Genomic DNA, 22,764 nt, shown 5'->3' on the forward strand with positions numbered 1-22,764 from the left:
ACTTCCTCCAATCCTGCAAGTCAAGCAAACTTACAGCTCCTACAGCAACTTTCAAGCCAATGAAAGTTTCATTTCATTCTAAGACATACATAACAGCAGACTATCTAGATCCTCATAAACGTCTATTCTGTAGCCATGTCTCTAGTGCGCTTTACTTGTACTTCATACAGTAATTATATACCTGAAGTAGAATCAGTCACTTCAGTGCTTTTAGTGTAGCTCCTACCCGAACTAGACAGCTTTCTATGTACTCTCAAATTTCTCAGCTGGCATAAACCAAAGTCAAAAGAGAAACAATGCAAACCATGATCAATTAGTCCAACCACTAAGAAAAAAACACTAGCCACAACAACATAATTTCACTTTGATTTAGGATGCTATCTAACAGATTTATTAAAAGTTTCAACAGACTATAGCTCCAGACTTTATCTTTCTTGGAAGACACTACAATAGAAGCCACAGCAGAGACTGCCTTGTCAGAAGTACAAATACTTGCTGTATAGATGGAGAAATAAAAGGACAAATCTAGTTGTCTAAAAGACAATTCACTGTACACATTTTATTTACAGTTTTGTACACTGTCTTAATATGAATGGGACCGCTTTTCTACTTGAGCCATTTTAACCAAAGCAAAATAACCTAAGTAATACAAATTGTTAAAATACAGCATAAGATACAAAACCAGACATACTATTTCTAGAAAGGAATGTAAATTATGATGTTACATTAAAAAAATCCACAATTATTTTTAGGAAATCACACAAACAAATCACTGATTTGACTGAAATGCATAAATTCGTTGCAAAGCTTTGATGTTACCAAAAAAACCAAAAAAAATTACCAAAGAATGCACAAAATTAATGTTTATTCCACCTTTGTCATATTCCCAGATTCTTCACCAAATGTTACATGAGCAAAAACAACTGAAAATCAAAATATCACTAATGTTATGAAATAGGGAAAACAAATAAATTAATCTAGCAGCCATCAGCATAGGTTACAGCAAAGATGATGCTGTATCAAAAAATTGCTAGAAAACTGTATGCACCATACTCTTTTCCAAACCAGCAAAATGTTACTGCATACAACATGGATGTAAAACAGTAATTTCCTGCAGGAACAGAAATGCAACTTTTCTGAATACTGTGTTTTTTCACAAACTTTTTTTTTCATAATAGTAATTTTCCTACCAAGCTATTACAGAGTGGGCCAGGAAAACATTCATGGATTTGAGGGGTGAAGTGTACTAAATTCTGATTGGTAATGAATGGTTACTTCAGCCAAAATAGAAAAAAAATAAACACAGAAGTACAAGACAAAGGTGAATGAGGCTTCTCACAAATCTTAGCAACACTTAGATGGAAATCAAATTTAAATGTAGTCCACTCTGCTTCTGAAGAGGCTTTGGTTCAGCTCCCAAATCTCGATTGCTTGACGCAGTCTCCTATGAAAGAATACTCAGAAGGTGTCTTCTTAAACAACAAACCTATTTTTAGTGGTGGAGCCGCTCTTAGTAGCTGTGTCTGCATGGGACTGATAACCAATCACTATCTTTGGAGGAAGTCCTAATCTTTCCTTGTATACTCTCCTGAAGGAAAGAAACAGAACAACAGTTTAAGCAAAGCCGTTACGAATTAATAACAGGACACCCACTTTTAAGATCTTCTGACATCTTCATGAAAAATAGTTGCCTATTTAGAAACAATCTCTAAAGTATCAATAAATGACTTGAAACAGCATTTTTCCAGCTTATGTAATCTAAAATCAACTTCTAGTTCTGTATGAACAACTTGTCATATAAAAATAGGACAAAGTCTGGCCAAAAAATAATTAACAGGCCCACATAAATGTGGAAAACAGGGACTTCTACTGCATTCATGTGAATATCATTACTATCAGCAAGCTATATTCCCACATATACACATAAAACATCTATGAAGAAGTCATGGTCCATGATTCCAGAACTACTGAGACAGTCACTTGAATCAAATCAAACAGCGATTCCCTGGAATAGTCAGTTTTCACCATCACACACCTCAGCTACACAGACCTGTATTTTCTCTTAACTATTGATACAAAGCAGACCCCATCCCCCGTGTTCATTACAGTACTAGTAAAGGGCAACTACCCAACAGGAGCTTTAAGAAAAATCAGCTTGGAATTTATGATTTAAAAGAAAGAAGCACCAGTAGCCCTCCCTCACCCATACACACAGTGTTCCTTACCGTAAAGCATGAGATGCAAGCCTTTAAGGACACTAGGCTGCAAGCTCTGACTAAACCACAGAACAAGCCTCTTCTACTGCAGGTTAACAAAACTATATAAAGTTGGTTTCTTAACTTACCCTAAATCATAATGGAGCAGTTTACAGGACAATAGCTTACCACAATTTTAACTTTTAAATTACACAGTTAAACTGTTTAACTGTTAAAAATTTAACTGTTAAATAAAAGCTTGATATATTGTGTTTGGAGTCATGGCAACATGACAGCAAGTAGTCAACACAACTTACCTTCGTCACTGTGTCAGTTTGCCAAATCTTAGCTTTTTTTACATTTAATTCTCCAATGGAGTCATCTTAGGTCCTAAGGTAATGGTTAATACCACTCTAAAAACACTGATGCCTACTAGGTTTGATGCAAGGTTATTCTCTGCCAGCATAAGATGCATACCAGTTTTGTTTGTCTGTTGTTAACACTTACCTTTCAAGTCTGAATGTGACAGTACAATGAAATTGTTAGTGTAAGGCAGATCCCACCAGATTCATAAAGGCCCAAACAAGGAATGTGTCAAGAGAACCACCCAATAAATGAAAAATGTCAGCAAGCTACTATGCCTGACAGTTAAAGGCTGGTCTAAGACAGGTGTGCTAAGCTGGGAGGATATTTTCCTTACTTTGCACAGGTTAAGTGGCCTACAATAACCAAATTTAATAGCATGTAATTTTGAAGCATCGATGCTAAAGCCTAAGGAATCTGCTAGCTTTAGCAGTATTTGCTAAATAGGAGAGCATGCATTTTCCACAGGAACGTAAGAGAAGATACTGCTGCTTTCACTGGAATGAAGAGTACAACATACTACTACGCATGTCAAATAATCCACAAAACTCAGCATTATTTTGATTTGCACTTAAGCAGAGACAAAAACATCTGTAGGGTTTCACAACACATCATTGTCCAGCTTTTTTCAAATATAAGGACATTCTTGCGAGCTTAAGATTTACCAAGCCTTTCCTTGCTTATTTGTGAGCACCACTTTCCTGAGAAAAGTCTTACCAAAACTCTACCATAACTGGCTGTCAACCTTTCCAGACTGGCATGCTGCAACAGAATCTATACCACCTACAGGTATTAATTACAATGTCTCACTGTGAAATGAAAAATCTCTGCCAAGATTTGTATTCAATTCTTTGTTATTTCTAAACTACAGAGAAGCTACTGCAGCAGTGCAATGAAGTTACTAACATAACCTCATACAAAAAAAACCACAATAACTCAAATAATTTGGCAACGAATTACCTGAACATGGGCTATTGCTCTGCACAGGCTACATTTGCCTCAAGTATATTCTTTATCAAGGTAGTGGCTTTAAATGTGTTGTTACACTGTATACTCAAGACACCAACACATTACTTACCCTATATGCGTAACAGCATCCCTGTTTTCACATTCAGTTGTCCATATTGCTATTTTATCTCCCTTAGTTCTAACATTAACAACAGCACCACATACATCATCACTGTAGTCATCAAACGACTCCCCAATAAGGCACAGCAGCTACAAAACAAAGATTAACCATTAGTAGTAGCAGTTCAGAGTCTTGATCCATAGTTCAAACACTCCTGTACACGAAGAACTTTGAGAAAGGCTACATTTTACTGCTTACAGCCACTTGTCATACAGTACTCATTTTCTGGTTACTGCAGTATCTTCTTGAATTTCCAAATGTTACAATTGAACTCCATTGTAGTAAGGTATCTTCCCCCTACCTTGAGTTTGCCATCTCTCCTCCTGCTCCAGCAGGAGTTCTGATAGAGATGATCACTTACGTAGTGTTGCCTCCTACCCCACCCTATCCTCCCAATCCAAAACCAGGTAAGAATTAAAGGAATTTAACTCTTCTTTCTAATGTACATTTAGGACAGGTAGAAAAATACAAAATTTTAAGTCTTACGTTCGTTATCTAACTATTTGGGCAGTGTCAGCTATGTAAGGTCACACTTCAGTTCTGAATTATATCAACTCAGAGGTAAACCAGGCTTAGATGAAAAGCACTGTCTAATGAAGTGTTGCTTTCTATCAGCACACTCAGGAAGGTTCAGAGTTCCCACAGACTCTAAAAGTGGGAATCAGTCATCCTCAACAGCAGATACACAAACGCAACAATAAAAGCATAGAAGTAATACAAGATTCTTCCCCACAGATTTCTGACAGGGAAGCTTGGAATTGGCATAGATGGTACACTTCAGGAGCATCAGACTGGGATAGGTCACACGCCTGCACAAAATAAAATGAACTATGAAAGTGATTTTTAAAATCTACAACTTGCAACTTGTAAACCAAGCAATTCTGAAATATATAGAACTGAGAAATTCTTGTGATTAAGACAGTCATCTAGTTGATGCTGAACTAAAAATTCTTCTGCACACTAAAGTATTCACCTCCAAATGGATGGTTGCTTACTTCACTTGCACAGTACATTAAATACTGCAATTATAATAATTTCCCAGAATCACTTGTAACATTTGGAAATTCAACACACTTGCAACTTTTTGAACAAAGCAGACCCTTCAGTACCCAGGAGAGCTGCAAGGGCAACTTCATCAAAGAAATACAAGAAGGACTGAGCACGCTATTGAATATCAGTTGTAATTACATATACTTTAAATGTTACACCTAACTGTAGGATGCACACATTCACTGAATAAAGAAAGCCATAAATGTTTTAAGTTTAAACCACACAAACATTCAAAATATTGACCAACAGCTATAGTACATACACATGCAAAGATGACTACCATGTTCAATAGACACTACAGTCAAGTCCTTCCTTCATGAATACTGCACAAGGGAAAAACGTCTTCCCAAATGAAGTTTTGTTTACAGTTAAGAATGGTAAAAGGCCATTAGATTACAATAAAAATCTGTTGCAAAGGGGAGTGGTAAAGGAAGAGGTTTTGATTTTTACTGGAGAAAATTATTTACAAATAATTACTGGAATTAGAAGTGGCAAGGTACAGCTGGGTATTTGGGCCCTGTGCCATTGCTTGCTGCTAAACAAAAAGAGAGCTCTTTAGCCTGAAGTCTGCATAGACTACCTACATGTTTCCAATCCATACGTAATGGTTATTAAGAATCAGCAAGACTCAGGTATTTAGGCAGAAAGGCCAAATGCACACAACAAAACATTTATTTACTCGTGCAGTCGTATTGCCTGGTAGTATAACGCTCATCATCCTTTCTTCAAATCACTATTACAAAGTGACTAGAAAGATCTCAAAAGCTCTGGTATTTTGTACACTTCTGCTTTGATCCTGAAGGCTATTTCTGCCTTTAAAAGTCATGCAATACTTCTTGTGTCTCACATAAGCAGGGAAAAAAGACCAGAGATTCGCACCATACTGCCTGCAATCCATGACCCTAAGGCCCAGATCACACACCGGACTCTTAGGCTATTCTGAGTCAGTTCCTAGACACTACAGTTGTATCCTTTTCTACAGCACACTTACCGCAACCCAAATAATCTCTGTAAGTATATACATCATTCAAAACATCTTTTCCAGAAAGATAACAGCAAGGAAAAAAGGTTTTTTTTAAAGTGCACAGGAAGACTGTACTATTACTTGCCTATCCTAGTATTAAGCTAAGTACAGAAAGAACAAAAGTAAATCTGAAACTCCCTCGTTTCAGCAAGACCAAAACCCGAAAACCATTCACTTCTAAGAATATTTGTAAAACAGTTACATTTAAGCAGTTAAATTTGGGAGTCACATTCAAGATGAAGTATTATTTTTCCAGTAGCTCAACGGCTATTCTGTGCATTCCACAGGAAAAGGTTAAATCTGCCCTGTAGAATTCTCTCTTCTGCTGGCTGCCCATTATAAGAAACTATGCAACAGTTAATACAGCTACACTGAGCATCGTTATTGAACAATCGGTTTTCATATACAGCCTGTAAAAAACTTACAGAACACTGTGCTGCTGGGAAATTAAAAGTCTAGTGTGACACACAAAAAACACACCCATTAAAATACAAATGCAAGATTCTTCAGTTGCAACTCAAAGCCACAGTGCTTACTGTTTCTAGCCAGAAGCGATCAAGGTCACTTCGTCTCTGCTGTTTGTTTAGTGTAATTAGCCATCGTCCTCCTCGCTTGTTTTTTTCATCTTCCCACATGGGTTCAATCCCATCCTGCAAAGAACAGCCAAAGAAGTGAAATCAGACTTGATCTGTAGATTTCCAAAAGAATAAGCAAAAGGCCAGTAATAACTGAAACAGCAACTTTAAGTGTTTAGTTCAAGATACACACTGATCCAGAAACAGTGTCTCATACTAATACCAAGGTTCCAAACTAGTTTAAAAAGCGTGCTTTCTCTAATGAACTTTTATTTTTGCAGAAGAATCACAGCCCTGGCAGAAATCTTGGCTACACAACATCACAAACTGTGGGAACAGGAACAAACATTTACTTTGCCCCATATTAAAGCAGATAAAATTAGCAGCTACATTCTGGAGTCCTTTAAAGTCTTGGACTCGTTGCAACATCGGCCAAGTGCCTGGCTTATGCATAAAGATAAACGCATTGAAACAGACACCTTTGGCAGTCTATCTCAATGACTTCCTGCACACACAAGGTGAGAATAAGAGGGCTTTAATTTCCAGGGCCACAAAAATCAGCACACCATTTAGAAGCAAGCTGCATTCTGATTCATGCTTTACCATGGCCCTGCATTGAATTAAATGACTCTGGAAGCGCTGATCCAGCAAAGCAGCCAGCTGCCGCTCCCATATCTACCAGCTATGCTGCATTTCAGCAAAGTCAGCCATTAAGAAAGCAGGTAACTGTCTAGACAGAGAAATTTGGTTAAGAAATGTCTATTGAGAGCTCCACTACCAAAATTTGGCTGAAAACTAATGAGGTGTTCAACATACAGGAGAGAGTGGTGTCAGTTTACTTTAAATTTAACACCCTTGCCAGCAGCTGCAGAGCTCAAACTACTTAATCACCTTTAAGGGGCACTCTTAAGAGGTCATAATTGAAGGACAACAGCAAGAGATGGCTGGGAAGCCTGCAACAGTTGAAAATTCTGTCCCTGTTCCACATATTTAAATAATTAAGTTTTGCCAACTTATGATATGCAAACAGAATAGACACACATACTTCAACTACATATCTAGGACTCATGTAATAAATACAAGCATGATCCTTTGATATCCTAACCTCTGAAGGGTCTATAGGTTCTTAAAATGCACTAGTAAGGTTTCTCAGTCATGTAAAATATTGTTATCTTCCCAAACCCAAGCATCACCACCTCTTCACTACCTCAAGCTGCTGAGGTTTACAAATGACATACACAAGCAGTCCCTGCCATCGTATATCTTTTAAGCAAAGGAGAAACCAGGCACCAGAACTTAGTGTATTATTTAGGTATTTGAATCCAGAAAGGAAGCTGTCTGTTAGAAGCACTTCGGAGAGGTTAGAGCTCCAGTTCAGATCTCCACTCCAGCTGAGGCAGGATTCTCATCAGCATTTCCGATTCACTAGTCTGAACACTTCCTCAGCATGCCTGAAGTGGCAATGTTGGTTACAGTTTTCTATTTCACATAAACATGGCACATAACTGGTGGCGTAAAAATTACAGGAGCACCATGCATCTAGCTACAGTAGTCATAAAGAATATTAGAGAACATTGTAGCCTCCCACAGAACTCAGACATTTTAACTCATTTCAAGTCACATCAAATGACAGGGATGGAAATTTTCATATTATAAAACCTGAGAATTATGTGTACAAGCATCTCAAACAGAATGAAGACAAGCATAGCAACAGATTAAAATATACCGTCTGTGAAGTGTGTTAAAGAAGTACTTGCATTTTCAGAAATAGTGACAGCCTCATTTTCAGAGTGCATATGCTTGAGACGTCTCAAAAAAATTAATATCTTTAGGATATTCCCAACCATGTTCCAAAGTATCTGAAGTGAAATATCTGGACAGTGTCTTGCTTAGTCTGCAAACCATCCATCAACATCCATAAGTGAAGAAAAAAGGTTAGCAAGCATACCTTAAAGAGCGAGTAGTCACAACCAGGCATTAAATTACTAGAGAGCTGGATATGGTTGTATAAACTATTGGAGGGAAAAAAGCAGGATTAAAAACTAAGCACTATTTTAAGGTACAAAATTCTTAAAGAATAAGATGTATGACCAAATAAAATAAAAAAATTAAAGAGCATTAAAGTTATTTCAGAAGCAACCCTATTTCCCAAGTATTTTTCAGAAGTATAAAAGCACTAGCTTTAAGATACCCTGGGCTTAAAGAAGCAAAATGGAAACTGGTTTATGAATGTTTGCTGGATTCGTACACAAATGTTTTTTTCCATAAAAACCAATGCTGCTTTTAAACCTAGTTGTAATAAAGTTATTAGAAACATAACTCACTGGACTTTCATGGCAACAAGTTCTCTGTGCAAGTGTACTCTGTAAAGACACATATGGAATAAGGATAATTGTTTCTATTCCTATGGCCTACTCTCTCTGCACAGAGAGACTTCAGGGGAAATACTACTCTAGGGATGAAGGCTATAGGCCCCACAGACCAAACTGAAATACGGACTCAAAAGGCAAGAACAGATGTCAAACAGCAAAATATAAAATACATACTCTGAATTAAATTTATAACTATGCAATTCAGAGAAAAAAAAAGCGTACACACTGTTTCCTCTTCTACCAAGGAGACAGAAGTTATTTTCCTGCACTGTTAAGGTCAGACTTCAGAAAAAGGCCCACACACCACAGTATTCTATAGTCCAAGATCCACTAACATTCAGGTATGGTCCAGCATAAAAAAAGTATATTAATTACTGTGATGATGTAACAATTAGAAATCAGACTTAGGAATTTACAAAGCCAGTTACAGATTTACCAGCTTCCCTCTAAGTTTACCTTATCCTCAGTACTTTCTCCCCAGAAAAACCCATCTATTTCCCACCCCAAGCACAATGGAGGCATAACTTCAATTGCTTGTGACTGATTCTGTACCTTGAGTGTAGACACCTAGATTAAGTGCTTCTTTTAATTACCCATATTACCTTGGTCATAGGAGGTCAAAAATCCCTTTCCCTTAAACTTTAATACTGAGCTTCAAACAATCTAGCCTCTTATCACATATCAGTCATCCCCATAGTAGGAACAGGAAGGCCAGTTACAAGAATACTATTCCCCTCTGCCAAATGCACTGCTAAATACTTGTTCAACACTTTCAGCATCTATTTTTCCTCTTGATGCTATTGGATCACTGATGGGTCTCATTATTCCACTAAGAGACACCATCTCCCTTACTTATATCCACCCCATGACTCAAATCTGACTGCAGCAAGTGCTTGGAAAGCACAGGCCTACTTTCAAAGGTTTTGTTCTTGCGACTTGAGCCTAACTGCTTTCGCAGACATTCAATTTAGAATAAGGTAGTGTCTTCTGTAACCTCTAATGAACTTCTTTCAAGGGTGCCATTAATCTGCATCAATCTCCTACATACTATGCTCCAGGTCCAGGCACTCTTGAATATCTGAAGTGAGCCAGCTGAGAGCATTATCTATTAGCAAAATTGAGAAGTGTCAATCACAGCTGGCTACAGAAATTTACAAAGACAGGTACTGCACAAATACAAGTCCCTACACATGTTATGTACATATGAATATAAGCAGTGTTGCAATGTTAACAGCAAGACAATATGCATTTAAAGCATGAAAACCTCCTGAAGAATGGGATAGACCTCACCTTCCATCTTGCAAACATCGCAGATTACACCCAAAAAGTTGCAGTTAATGAAGTACTTTATGGGATTTTTTACTTTGGCATAAGCTTTGCCAACATTTGTGAGGGTTATCATGCATATTGAAGAATCTTTACTTACGCCCAAAAATCTTCAACAGTATCGAACTTTGAGATAAGACGAAGATTTGCTTGCCAAGTTTTGCTCTTGTCATTTTTAAAAAACCAGAGTGCCCATCTAAGGAAAAACAAAATGATAGCATCAAGAAATGAGAAGTATATTCAAAATATAATTCATTACTTGTATTGTTATATCCAAACTAATTGCAAATTTTAAGATATTATTAGCATGGAAGTCACTTTTCACCAATAAGCTACATGACAGACAGTTTTCAAATCCAACTCTACGCAGTTCAACATTATTTGTGTTTCCATTATACAAATCACAGCAGATTTGATCAATCTAAGTAAATACTCTAAATAGTACTGGAACATTTCTAAGACCTAGGCCCCTAAGCCTCAGATGTGTCTCCTCACTGCCACTGCTAAACTGCAATCTCCTACCACAAGTAACTGATTATGGTCTAAAACACCACTAACTATTCAAACTAGGAGTACAGCTCCCTTTCCAGAAATTTCCTTGTAAAGTTTACAATAGCTAATTATATCTCTCCAAAGCCACAACGACATGAAAGCTTCCCAAACATTCACATACTAGGAGAGCATAATTTTTAAAAGGGAAGCTGCATTAAGCTTAATGGTAACAACCTTAAAAAAACCAACTACAATTGATTCGAGTTTTTAAATCTGCATATAAAGACTAAACAAAAAACTTTCCATTGTTTTTTTGATTACCTCCGCTGAGGACAAATCTCAACACTTATTACAAACTGAAGCTTTCACAGAAAGATGCACTTTCTGGATCTAAAAAGCATTCTTTAAAATGCTGGAATAGGAGATCTGATTAGGTATTTTAACACTTATTTTTCATTCTGATAGTTTCAGTGTTGAAATCGATCAGGTTAGCACTATGACAGATTTATCTTCTCACAGTGAAGTACTTTTAAGTCACCAGATGCCAATATTGTTTTGAGACATGTCCTGACTTTTCAAACTTTGTTTTGGAAGTTCACTCTTTTCCAGTAATAGCCCCACTACCACTTGCAAAGGAGTGTCAGACCCAATTTAATCGAAGTATTTAAAGGAAAAAGAGTAAGGATGGATGTTTAGAGAAAGCTAAGGGAAAACAGGATGCACCCACTGCATAGTACTACAGTGCAGAGTGTTTTTCCACGCTTGCTTAAAACTTCAAGAAAGAATAAGGCGCCACTTGGTGAAAGGTTCAGTTTAGGGCAAAACCTACCTACCAACAATAGGTACAGAGCACTCCCTATCAGCTCTTCAGCTTACCTGGAGAAAATTACTTCCTAGCTGCTCTTTTTGCAGTATATGTACGTTGCTGGAGTAACTTTTGAGCACAATTACAGGAATTCAACCTGTAAGCTTCTAACATCTGTACTGCAGAAAGGCAGTTCAAGGTTTTCAAACAAAGTTTCCTGGTGAAATCCTCATTGTCTCTATAGCTCAGTAAAATGCTGAGTAGTAACTTTTAAAACATACCTTTTTTTGCACACTGAACAGAATTTACTAAGAGGGTTTTGATTTTTTGATAACAACTACATTTTACTGCTCCATGTTTTTCTTGTTAAACAAGAAAATTTAGGTGGCCTACACTTTTTTCTTTTAGTGACACACTGGTACAAATTGTGTTTATCTGCACTTAAGGTTCTGCTGTGTTTTCCACATAAAATAAGAACAATATTACTGTAGACACCAACCACTCACATGATCAAGTCTAATAAGCTCTTTGGCTGACTAACTGAGCTTCAACTAGTTTCATTTCCGAAGAATAAGAAAAATGGTAAGATATGAAGGAGTAAGGCTGATAAGAGATAAGAATGAGAAGTCTTTACCAATGGCACCTTAATTGCTCAAAGCAAAAGGCAGAATGGAAGGTTTTCCAGTTCTCCTTGGCAGCAACTCCATCTCAGCGCAAGTCTCTTAAGATATACTAGACAAAGGTAACGAAACCTCTGCTTGCCTTCAACTAAAAGCAAAGCCATGCTCTTTCCAATTACCTGACTGCATTAAGAAAATTTGTGAAGATTTTCAGCTTCTATAACACTATGTGAAAAGACTCTCAATTACAACGGGACTGGATTCTATTTCCTCCGCAACCTCACAGCAAAAAAATCTTCCAAAAATTGAGAATGCTGCTACAAAACATAAGGTAAACAAGAGAGCTGTACAGCCACAGGCACTCTTCTGTCTTTGGCAGAATTACAATCAGGCTTCTATACTATTTACCTGTTTTGTAGTGGATGCTTAATATACTGTTCAGGGCTGGCAACTTCCTGACTTGGTGCTGGCTCGGTTTTCTCCTCTTCTGAAGGCTGAGGGTTGGGAGTGGTTTCCTATTTGAAGAAAGGAGTTATTAATACATTTATTCTCAATTTTTATTGAAGCAATTTAGTTCTTTGAAGTTACTTTAAGGTGGCTAAAGCTAAGAGTTCCTCTAATTCATCTTGGATTAGGGGCCCAAATCACATAATGGAATCTGCATCCCTTTATTCTTCTACATCTGAACAGATCCTACAATAAATACTAACTGCAGAAATTCCCATTTTGGTGTTCAGTGATTTACTGCCCATGTCATTGGTTTCCAGAAATACAGAGTATGCCAGGCCATCTAGAATATGCATATCTTAACAAATTTCCAGAATAATTACTTCAGAAGGAAAATATTTTTTTTAATCAGTTTCTGACAAAACATTATTGGAAATAGATGTACAGCTCCTGTTTATTTAGGCAAGTCTCTCATTACAAGCAGGAGACATGCCTGTGATTTTCAGGTCTGAAATCAGCTGTTACAAGCAGCTAAGAACCAAACTGGTAAGTATTTATCTCTGTACTTGCAACATTTCTACTAACAAAGCTTCAGGCACCAAACAGCAGAATTTAGACACACATCAGTACTCCAATTTCAAACTGAGATAATTGTAACTATACATGTTTACCACAGATTAGGCTGACTTCAAGTATTATCTTTTCAAATCTCTAGAGACAGTGTTAAAGATTGACAAAAAATACATCAACACAACAAAGTGAAATAATATATTCCCTTTGCATGCAACCCCCTCTGAAGTTTGTAATTCAGTTCAATGAGCCACCGTGTCAGGTTCAAAATTCTAATGCCATTCCTTCAAACCAGGGAACACAAAGCACTATTGTTTAGGCCAAGTGTCCCCGACAGTTACTATCACCTTTCCTTAATCTGAAATCCACGCTAGAATATTACAGAGACAAGAAATGAGGACTGGAGTTCATTCCCTGGAGCTAACATAAAACACCCATACAGCTGAAACCGTGAAAGGAAAAACACCTCAGTAATACAAGCAAATACCAACTACAGCAGACCCAAAGACTCCAGACATCCCTAATGCATCAATACAGAAGTAGTATGTAAAGATTAATCTAAACTTTATGGTCTTAAGAGAACAAATAAATGTAGGGGTGGATTAAGGCAACTAATTAATGGAACAGTTTACTCCAGACTTCCGTGTTACTCAGTTTATCATGACCAAAGCTGCTGAAAAGTGGAATGGATTTGAAGTGATAAACACTATTTAACCTTCACAGTCCAGCTGTCAAACTCTTCAGAAAACACCTAAAGATGTGTCTTAATAGGGGTTTTCTTTTCATTATCAATGTATATAGCATTATTAAGCATACTATGTTTTACTTCAGAGAAGTTACACCTTTATTCTTGAAAGCAATTAAGTATGCTTTACTTTTACAGCTCACCTAGGAAAAAAAAAAAAATCTCAGTTCAAAAGCTAATTTACACCACATTTAAGAAAGTTTTCATATGTCCTCATTTTTGCAGTGAAAAGACTGAGATGCAAAGGCCTAACAGGAGCAGTAACAACCAGGACAGTGCTTTGACTTACATAGTACAAGGGGCAGGTAGTACTAACTCCTGCCACTCAATAAAACTATATGCTTCCTGAAAGTTCCCTAGTGGGGAACATTCCTGCCAGAGCCAGAGAAGCAGTGTTGAACAATCTGTAACAAATCTGCTCCAGTGTAATATTATTTAAAAAAAAAATAATTTTACTTACCAAAATCTTAGTAAGTGCTTCAAATTCTATCTAGAATAACATTTCTAGTGTTAGCTAGAATTTTTTTCTTGATGGGATTAAATATACATCTTTCCCTTTAATCACATACAGGAACCCTACAAACAAAGACAGTCAATGCACAAAGGCCGTAAACCAAAAGCATTTCAATATTTCCTCTTCCAAGTTATCATTTGCCTCATACTACAAAAAGTCAAGTATAAAAAAGTACAGATACCTCCAATTTAGGTGTTGCCCCTTCAGGGGCTTCCAACTAGAAGAGTTAAAAATTTTACATGTGCCAATACAATGAGCATACAAGAAAAGTCTTGATAATTTGGAAATAATGTGAGCACTAGGTTTTGTGATAAAGCTCATTATCATTCACAACACTCTAGTTGAGACATCTAATATTTACAATTGATTTACAAGTGCTATTATACTAAATTATCAAAAAGACTCATTCTTGATGAATGCAGAGTATCTTTCAAAAATTTCAGTTGAGAATCTTATTCACATCCACACAGCTCACAGCTTTCAGTACACAGAGCTAATTCTCAAAGTCTCCCTGGTCAGTCTTCCAGAAGTACCATAACTATATAAAGTGGAAGAATCAATACATAATTACTAAGCACATGCCATTTCACCACTTCTAACACAAGACAATATCAGAAAAATTAAGAGAACTCCAGAGAACTGAAAAAATGCAATGAGCTCCAATACCTCCCATTATACTGATGGTTACCTTCCACGTAACCATGTGAAGGTCCATCCCTGGACAAATGGAAGATTATCTGACTCAGCACAGACATTTTATTTAGTCACCACAATGACAAGTCCCTTAGGATATTTTGAAAGCTACCTAGCATTAATGAAGCCCAGACTAATCATTATTTCAAACTCCTGCCCAAAACAGTACATGACAACTCGCCTCCAAGGCCTGGCTAACTATGATCTTGACTCACTCAAAACCTAACCCAGCCAGAACACATTTTTTTCAGCCCCGGGCTGCCCATCAAGAACAGGTACAGCTGTACACACCAGAGTCAACCTGATGAGAATTGTAAAGCTGGAAGCAGAGCTTTCTATCACAAATCAGTTTTCTGGCTGATCTCAGACAGAAACCTAAAGCAGTTTGGTTTTGCTACCTGTTATTTTCCACTGCCATCAAGGAAAACAGAAAAAGGACCATTGTCTTTTTTGGTTGCTTAACCCTATCAGCTCCCATTTCCTTTCCTTGTACCTTTATCTGACTTGTGATCACCAAGCTAAAGTACCTTTATAACACAGGACTTTTCATTATTAGTCAAATACAAAGTATCTAAGTTCACTAAATGGCATTCAAAGTCTTTTTTACCTCCTTCCAGCTATGGAAAGTCTACCCCAAACCACAAGCATACAGATTTTAAAAGATTCTATAAATATATGAACTCAGGTGATACTGTACACGTTTTACAAATTCACACCTTGATCCTTCAATTGCTACACTATTAATTAGTAAAGTCAGACCTGTCTCCATAAGCAGTTTCTAGACTAAAATTAGAATCCTTCATAATACTTTGCTATTGCTCATAACTAATGTGTTCTTTAACCTAAAATTGACTTTGCGTCTAGTATTAAACTAAGCCATCACTGGGTTCACATCTTTTAAAATAGATGTAATAAAATAAGGTAGTATTACCAGATAAACTGGAAAGATTCATACAGCTCTTCATACACAAGACAGCACGTAATTAAAAGTGACATTTATTCACTACCCACATGGGTTTTTTTACATGGAATCAGCTTGCAGAAGTTGGTGAAACATTTGCCTACTCAGCATTTAATGACTGCGTACCTGCACGTCACTTGAGTTGACACTTGCAGATTTAATTGGTGTTATTTATTCTTTCTCCATAGCACATAATGGCCAACATATCAAGGTGTGCACGTCACTGGGACAGGAAACAAATAGCATTTACAGTAAGAACTGCTTAAGCAGGTTTGTCTATTAGAAAGAACAACTACCTTGACTAGGTTTCCCCCAAGTTTTCAGGTGCTGCCCAGACCACATTGACATCATCTTAATTATCCACAGAAGTTGAGGAAGTCCAAGTGAGAAAGCACAACAAAGGACGTCCCAAAAGGATATAATCTAGCACCACCATGCATTCTTAATGAAAGTTAAAAGAATCATTTAGATAACTGCTACTACACTGCAGTTAGGATAACAACTCTCAAGGCACAAAACCAAGAGCAATTTATTTCAAAATATTCCAGACAAACCCAAGACTTAAGCCCGTGCAAAAGTGAGTACTATGTGCTGTAAGAAATAAACCCAAATGATCTCACAGGCAACTCTGAGGAATTAACATAGATGTAAAAACTGTACGTAGCATGTGTCATACCAACAGGAAGAGAGGTATCAATAGCCACCTGCTACCAATTAAACAGTGTTAAACAGCTTTCCAGACACCAGGACAGAGAAAAAAATCCTAAGCATGACAAGGCCTACACAGCAACTACCCCAACTGCATACGTTATTACTGAGACCACTACAGATTTTTAGAAAGGCATTCACTGTGAGAACATAAATGTGGGACACAATTTTGACCGAGTGATGTCCCACCAAATCAGAACACAAATGCAACACAGTGGAGGACAAGAACAAAAGACCAAAGAAGAGTCACATGCTTCTTCCAAGGTCAGAGGAGCACACTGGTTTGTTTTTTTAGGAAATACAATCTCATGTTTTAAAAGATGCAAAGAATATTTACAGCCTTTTGACCACTGAAAAATGAGTTACACACACTTCTAAGTAGCTGTCAGATTGTTAACTCACAACCTTATGACTAGAATCAGCAAACATGTTACAAGGTATATCAAAATACTTCAGCATCTTTGTGGTTTTTATGGCTGCCTAAGCAGGCTGCTGCTGCTGCCTTTGCTACTGGAACATGAAATCTACCCATAGGATAAGATGACTTTCAACTTTGTGTTAGTTCTAAGGCACCCAGACAAGAAAACAAAAGCTTCTCCAAACTGCTGAGGAGAACAGTTCAGATGACACAAAGAACAAAACACCTCTAGACTCCCCGCACACCTCTACACAAGAGACACAAAAGCATTCCAAATTACTGGGAGAATACTGAGCCACTCAGAATTCTAGGCTTGGTTGAATATCAGCTGAAAAACTAAGACACATTCAATCTTCAGTAAAAGTTTATAACAAAATTGTATAACATACAGATGCTCAAGAGATCAGTCTTCAAGCAAAAAGAGAAAATACTGGACACACTACCAGTATGCCTGATTACTGTAATGCACACAAGCTACTTTGATTGACAGCACTGAACATGAGAAAAACTGACTACTGCTCTGCACATTTAGAAAAAACTTTCAAACATTTAAAATTTTTCTACTTAACATCTACTACATAAGAATCAAAGACAACTGCCACTTCCAGACAGCTAACAGAACACTGGTGTCACACAGCACACAAACCTGTAGATCACACACAGTACTTTCATAACATAACCATGTTAAAGATGAACAGGTCTTAGGACTTTTCTTAAGAAATCAGTGACTGCTTTAGGCTTCCAGGTTAAAAACTGTCTCTAAACATGTTTAACATGCACTTTAGAATATTTCAAAGGTGAAAAACAAATTGTTCAAGGAAAAATTCAGATTAATTCACTTTTAAAATCTCCATTTCTCGTTCACAGTGCAGGCTATCTACTAACATCCCTTATTTGATTCTCCTCTTGGTCCCCTCAAAATTCACACTGATCTTTACAAAGCTGCCAAGAGAGTCACATTTTCTCATCAAAATTTCCCATAAACTTGCACACCCACAGGTAGTGAAACACAACTCAGTCTCATATGCTATTTTTATGTACTACCTTGAAATAAGCTTGACATTCTATATGCTGTGTGAAACGTAATTTTTAAAAACTGCTTTCAGAAAAACACTTATCAAAAATATTACCAGTTGTCCAAGATCTTCCTCCTCCTGGAGGAAGCTTTATATTCAGTCAGAAATGTAATCTACAATTCAAAAGTTTGACAGATTCTCAATTATTAAACAGCATGCAAGGTACATTTATCCTGCATCACTTCAGAAAAATGCAATGAGCAAGCAACTGCGCCCACAATACTACAGCTGAACACTATCCTGATTTCAACTGTAGCAGGTCACTGACTATATTACAGCAGAAACACCAAGCAATAAGACTAAGTCTGAAGTTGAACATGATCTGCACTTAATTTGCATGCTAACTGTCTGGCAATAAGATTCAAGAAACACCTTTCAGGCTACTCTGACTGTTAGGAGCCACTTTGAACTTTCTAGAATTTCAAGGCCTTACACCACTATGTTTGTAACCCTTCAAAATAACATTGTTTTGTTTAAAGAAAGTTTTGAGTCCCACTTACTGATCACTAGTTGTTTAAACAAGCATTTCTCAAATTATACCTAACTGAAGTTTCACCCCCGTAGCTTTTCTTCTTTTAAGTTCATAAGAATTGCATTTGCACAAGTGTAATGATAACTCTCACAAAGAAAAAAAATCCTAAGAGAGCCATGATTCTAATTTCCAATTTGAACAATGAGGGAACAGATGCTTACATGTAATTTACTTCCACGTGATTTATGCACATCTATAAGTTACAAGCTTTGTGAGGCTACATTTTAAAGTCACCTCTAGCAAACCACTATTTACTAAATCATTACTACTGGCACTGCTGCAGGCTTTGTGGACTTTTGCACAGTGTTATCTGATCACATTTAATCCTCAAAGGCTACAATATGAGAGCACTCTAACAGGACACACTTCTGTGTATTCTCACAAATTAATCTGTAACAGTCTTAAAGTCTGGACAGTGCAAGAAAAAATGAGTTTAAAACTGTAAATACTGCAGAAGCTTAAGTTTTCTCTGCAGTGGAGAAGCAAATCACTGAGCAATGGGTCTCTATTTACTTCAAATAATCTTACTTTTCTTAGCACCTTCCATGGGACTCTCCCACAGTACTCCAAACTCAAACTCCAATATTCCTAAGGTTTCATGCGTTAATTCCACCCTCTTAACAAGACTTCATGTACATTACATTTGAGAGCATGGAAGTACTAGAAACATCACTGATTTTAGTAGGAACCTACACAAAATGACACATTCAGTAGTGTTTTGCATTTCCCAAGACATTTTCACACTACAGAAGCATGACAGATGACATCTCTACAAACACAGGTCCAGATTTTGAAGGTCAGCAACAGCAAGGCTTCCTGTGCTCAGCACAACAGGTAATCCACTCCCTAACCACACATACAACTCAATTACTCAGTTGGAAAGCATGTAGTATTTCTGCGGCATTAAGCATCTATGATCTCAGTTACTACGCAAGTCTAGCTTCAAGAGACGTGGGAGAAGTGTGAGCCACCTAAAAGGACAATAAACAAAAATTGTATCATTCAAATAAATTTGAAAATAAGTATAGTTGATATTTGTTTCCTAAAGTCAAACATACTTTGACTATGGCAGAACACTGAATGGCATCACCACAAACTGTTGAGAGTGTTGTCCTATCTACACCTCTAATAGCTCCACACAACTGTGTGTCACTGCATGATTTCCCAAATACAGATCACCAATCTCACTGGGAAATGGCATGGCAAAATCTATTTTTGGCTAAACAGGGTCTCAGATCTACATCAACACAACTTCACACTTATGCAAGAACAGAGAGAAGGGTGCAAAGACAGGCCAGCACCACAGCCAAGAAAGCCACGAACCCATGTGTGCCTTTAGTCTTTTATATTTCCAATGGCCATCAGACATTATCACAACCCCTGCTAAACTCCACAGTGAGATGACAGAAAGCTCTCTGCTATAGCTCAATAACATTAGATTTTGGAAGGGAAAACAAGTGTTTAACGCTGTGGCTGGAGAGCACAGGAAGGGTGCTGCTGGTGGTCCAGCTCGCCATCCTAACAACCGATATTCTTCCTGTTCAGACCTGCAAGCTGAGCAATTTACAAATGTCGATCAATTACTAGCTCGTCCCTGTAAGTAAAGGTGACTTTTTTTTTCCTGTTTATGGAAGAAAATCATGGAACTATAGAATAGCTTGGGTTGGACGGGACCTTAAAGGTCATCCAATTCCAACTCCCCTGCCATAGAACAGCTCCCACTGGAAAAATCACACAAAAATCATAAAAGGATGAATAATGTCTCTTATATGAAGGGGAAAAATTAATCTTTATTTAAAACCAGCAAAGTGATTTTCAAACTAACACTTATTGCCTAAATGTCATAAATTCAGCTCTATTGATCCACAGCTGGTAAGCAGCACAAGAAGGAAGCCTTCCCTAAGTTTCTCGTTTTCTCGAGACTCTAATACTCAATCTGCCGCTGCCCACTCCTCACAAAAGACAAGCACGTGGGATCAGAACAACTCCACGTCGACTTCCTCTACTTGGACTACTCTACTTCCAGCTGCTTCCGTTCTTTATGGAAGTGCGGACTGGGACAACGTTTATAAACTAGCGCGTGATATCATCAGTGTAACTTAACACCCAGAAAAAGGAAAAAAAAAATCAATTAATCACAACGAAAGCTATTAAAAAAACCCTCGAGTTAAAATATCGTTTGGATGCAGAGGGATGACACAACCGGAAAGAAACAACCGGGTTCGCATCGCGACTCGACTCCGGCCCGGCCCCGCCTCCTCCCCCCCGCGGGGACCGGGAGCCGAGCCCGCCGGCACCAACATGGCCACCCCCGGCGCCACATGCGCCGCGCGCCTTCCGGACTGCCCGCCCGCCGCCACAATGGGCGACGCCGGCACCGCGCGCGCCGCGCTCCCCGGCACGGGGCAGTCCCCCGCGCCCCCGCCTCCCTCTCAGCCCCCCCCTCCTTGCCCCCAGTCCTCCCGCCGGCCCACTAGTCCCCCCCGCAGCCCCACTGCCTCTCTCAGTCCCTCCGTCGCCCTGCCCGTCGGCATCCCCCCCCTCATTCCCCCCTGCCCCTCCGTCACCTCTCCGAGCGCGCCCCCTCCCCAGATCCCTCAGCCCCTCGCGCCCCTTCCCCAGCCCCCTCGTTCCTCCCCATCCGCTTCGCCTCCCCTTCCCCTGCCCTCCCGCCCCCCCCTCCCTTGTCCCCTCACTCCCCCTCCCCAGTGCCCCTCGCCCCCTTCTCCCCCCGTGCTCCCTCGTACCCCTCCATTCCCTCGCCCTCTTTCCCTTCGTTCCCCTTCTCGGTCTCTTCTCCCTTCCCTCGCCCCCCTTCACCAATCCACTTTGCCCCCCCTTGCCTGGGCCCCCCTCCCCACGCATCTCCCCGGCCCTCTTCGCCCCCCTTCCCCAGTCCCCTCTCCCCTCCAATTCCCCTCGTCCCCCTTCCCTTTCCCCTCCCTCTGAGCCTCCACCCTCCCAGCCCCCCCAAGCCCGCCCCCTCCCTCTCCAGTCCCCCGCCAGCTCCCTCCCCTTCCTCCGAGCCCCCTCCCCTTCCCCAGCCCCTTCCTCTTCCTCCGAGCCCCTCTGCCCCCCTCAGCCCGCCCCCTTCCTCCCCCGTCCCCTCGCCATCTCCCAGCCCCCCCTCAGTCCCTTCACCTCCCTCCCCGCCCCCCCCGCCCCGTCCCTGTGCGTGCGCTCCTCGCCGGCCCCGCCATCCGCGCCCCTCTGGCTTTGCGGGCGCGCGCCCCGCAGCCTCTCGAGGAGGAGGAAAAGAAGGAGGGGGAGAAGGAAGCAGTGGCGGCGGGAAAGTGAAGGAAGAAGAGGGAAAGGCGGCCGGCAGAAGGGAATGAAACACTCACCGGTTCCACCGCCGCCATCTTAGATCGATGCGATCGCAGAGGCGCCGCGGGGCGGGGACGGGGCGGATAAGAAACCCAGGTTCGAATCGGGTTGGCCGCGCCGCGGTCACGTGGGCCCGGCGGCCGTTTGGGAGGGGGGAGGGGAGGTGCCGACCCTGGGAGGTCTTGGGCGGGGCGCGGTGCATGACGGGAGTTGTAGTCGCCGAGCGCGCGGGACAGCAAGAGCCCCGCCCCCTGCTCGCGAGGCGCTGTCACGTGGGGGCGGGGCGAGTGGGGTGTCACGTGGGGGCGGGGAGGGGCGAAAGAGTGTCACGTGGGGAGGGGCGAGGAGGTGTCACGTGGGGGCGGTGAATCATAGAATCACCGAGTCATTAGGCTGGAAAAGACCTGTCGGGGCATCGAGTCCAACCGTTCCTATCTGCTACTAAACCGTGTCCCTGAGCACCTCATCTACCCGTCTTTTAAACACCTCCAGGGGTGGTGACTCCACCCCCTCCCTGGGCAGCTTCTGCCAGTGCCCCATGACCCTTTCTGTGAAAAATTTTTTCCTGATATCCAGCCTGGTCCTCCCCTGGTGCAACTTGAGGCCATTCCCCCTTGTCCTGTCCCCTGTCACTTGGGAGAAGAGGCCAGCTCCCTCCTCTCTACAGTCTCCTTTCAGGTAGTTGTAGAGAGCAATAAGGTCTCCCCTCAGCCTCCTCTTCTCCAAGCTGAACAACCCCAGCTCTCTCAGCCACTCCTCCTAAGACTTGTTCTCCAGCCCCCTCACCAGCTTCGTTACTCTTTTCTGGACACGCTCCAGAGC

At 40.1% G+C, this 22,764-nt stretch overlaps 1 protein-coding gene across 1 annotated transcript; it reads right to left on the minus strand.

The window, feature by feature from the left end:
* Window positions 1-529: 529 nt before the first annotated feature.
* Window positions 530-22,083, minus strand: EIF4E (eukaryotic translation initiation factor 4E). Its single transcript, XM_054064647.1, has 7 exons — window positions 21,960-22,083; window positions 12,360-12,466; window positions 10,135-10,230; window positions 8,285-8,348; window positions 6,298-6,411; window positions 3,637-3,776; window positions 530-1,588 (listed from the first exon to the last, which is right to left on the minus strand). Exons 1-7 carry the CDS (start codon window positions 21,975-21,977, stop codon window positions 1,474-1,476), a joined length of 654 nt encoding a protein of 217 aa, XP_053920622.1. The 5' UTR covers window positions 21,978-22,083; the 3' UTR covers window positions 530-1,473.
* Between the last annotated feature and the right edge of the window lie 681 nt (window positions 22,084-22,764).

This window comes from Cuculus canorus, chromosome 4, assembly GCF_017976375.1.
Source record: "Cuculus canorus isolate bCucCan1 chromosome 4, bCucCan1.pri, whole genome shotgun sequence".
In the NCBI taxonomy this organism is placed as follows: Eukaryota; Metazoa; Chordata; class Aves; order Cuculiformes; family Cuculidae; genus Cuculus; species Cuculus canorus.

What these genes read in the sequence shown, in the direction of transcription:
- EIF4E (XM_054064647.1), bottom strand. An exon ending in AAGCATCCACTACAAAACAG is followed by an intron (nt 10,231 to 12,359) that starts GTAAATAGTATA and finishes GTTTTTCCTTAG; the next exon opens with ATGGGCACTCTGGTTTTTTA. An exon ending in GTGACTACTCGCTCTTTAAG is followed by an intron (nt 6,412 to 8,284) that starts GTATGCTTGCTA and finishes TGTTCTTTGCAG; the next exon opens with GATGGGATTGAACCCATGTG.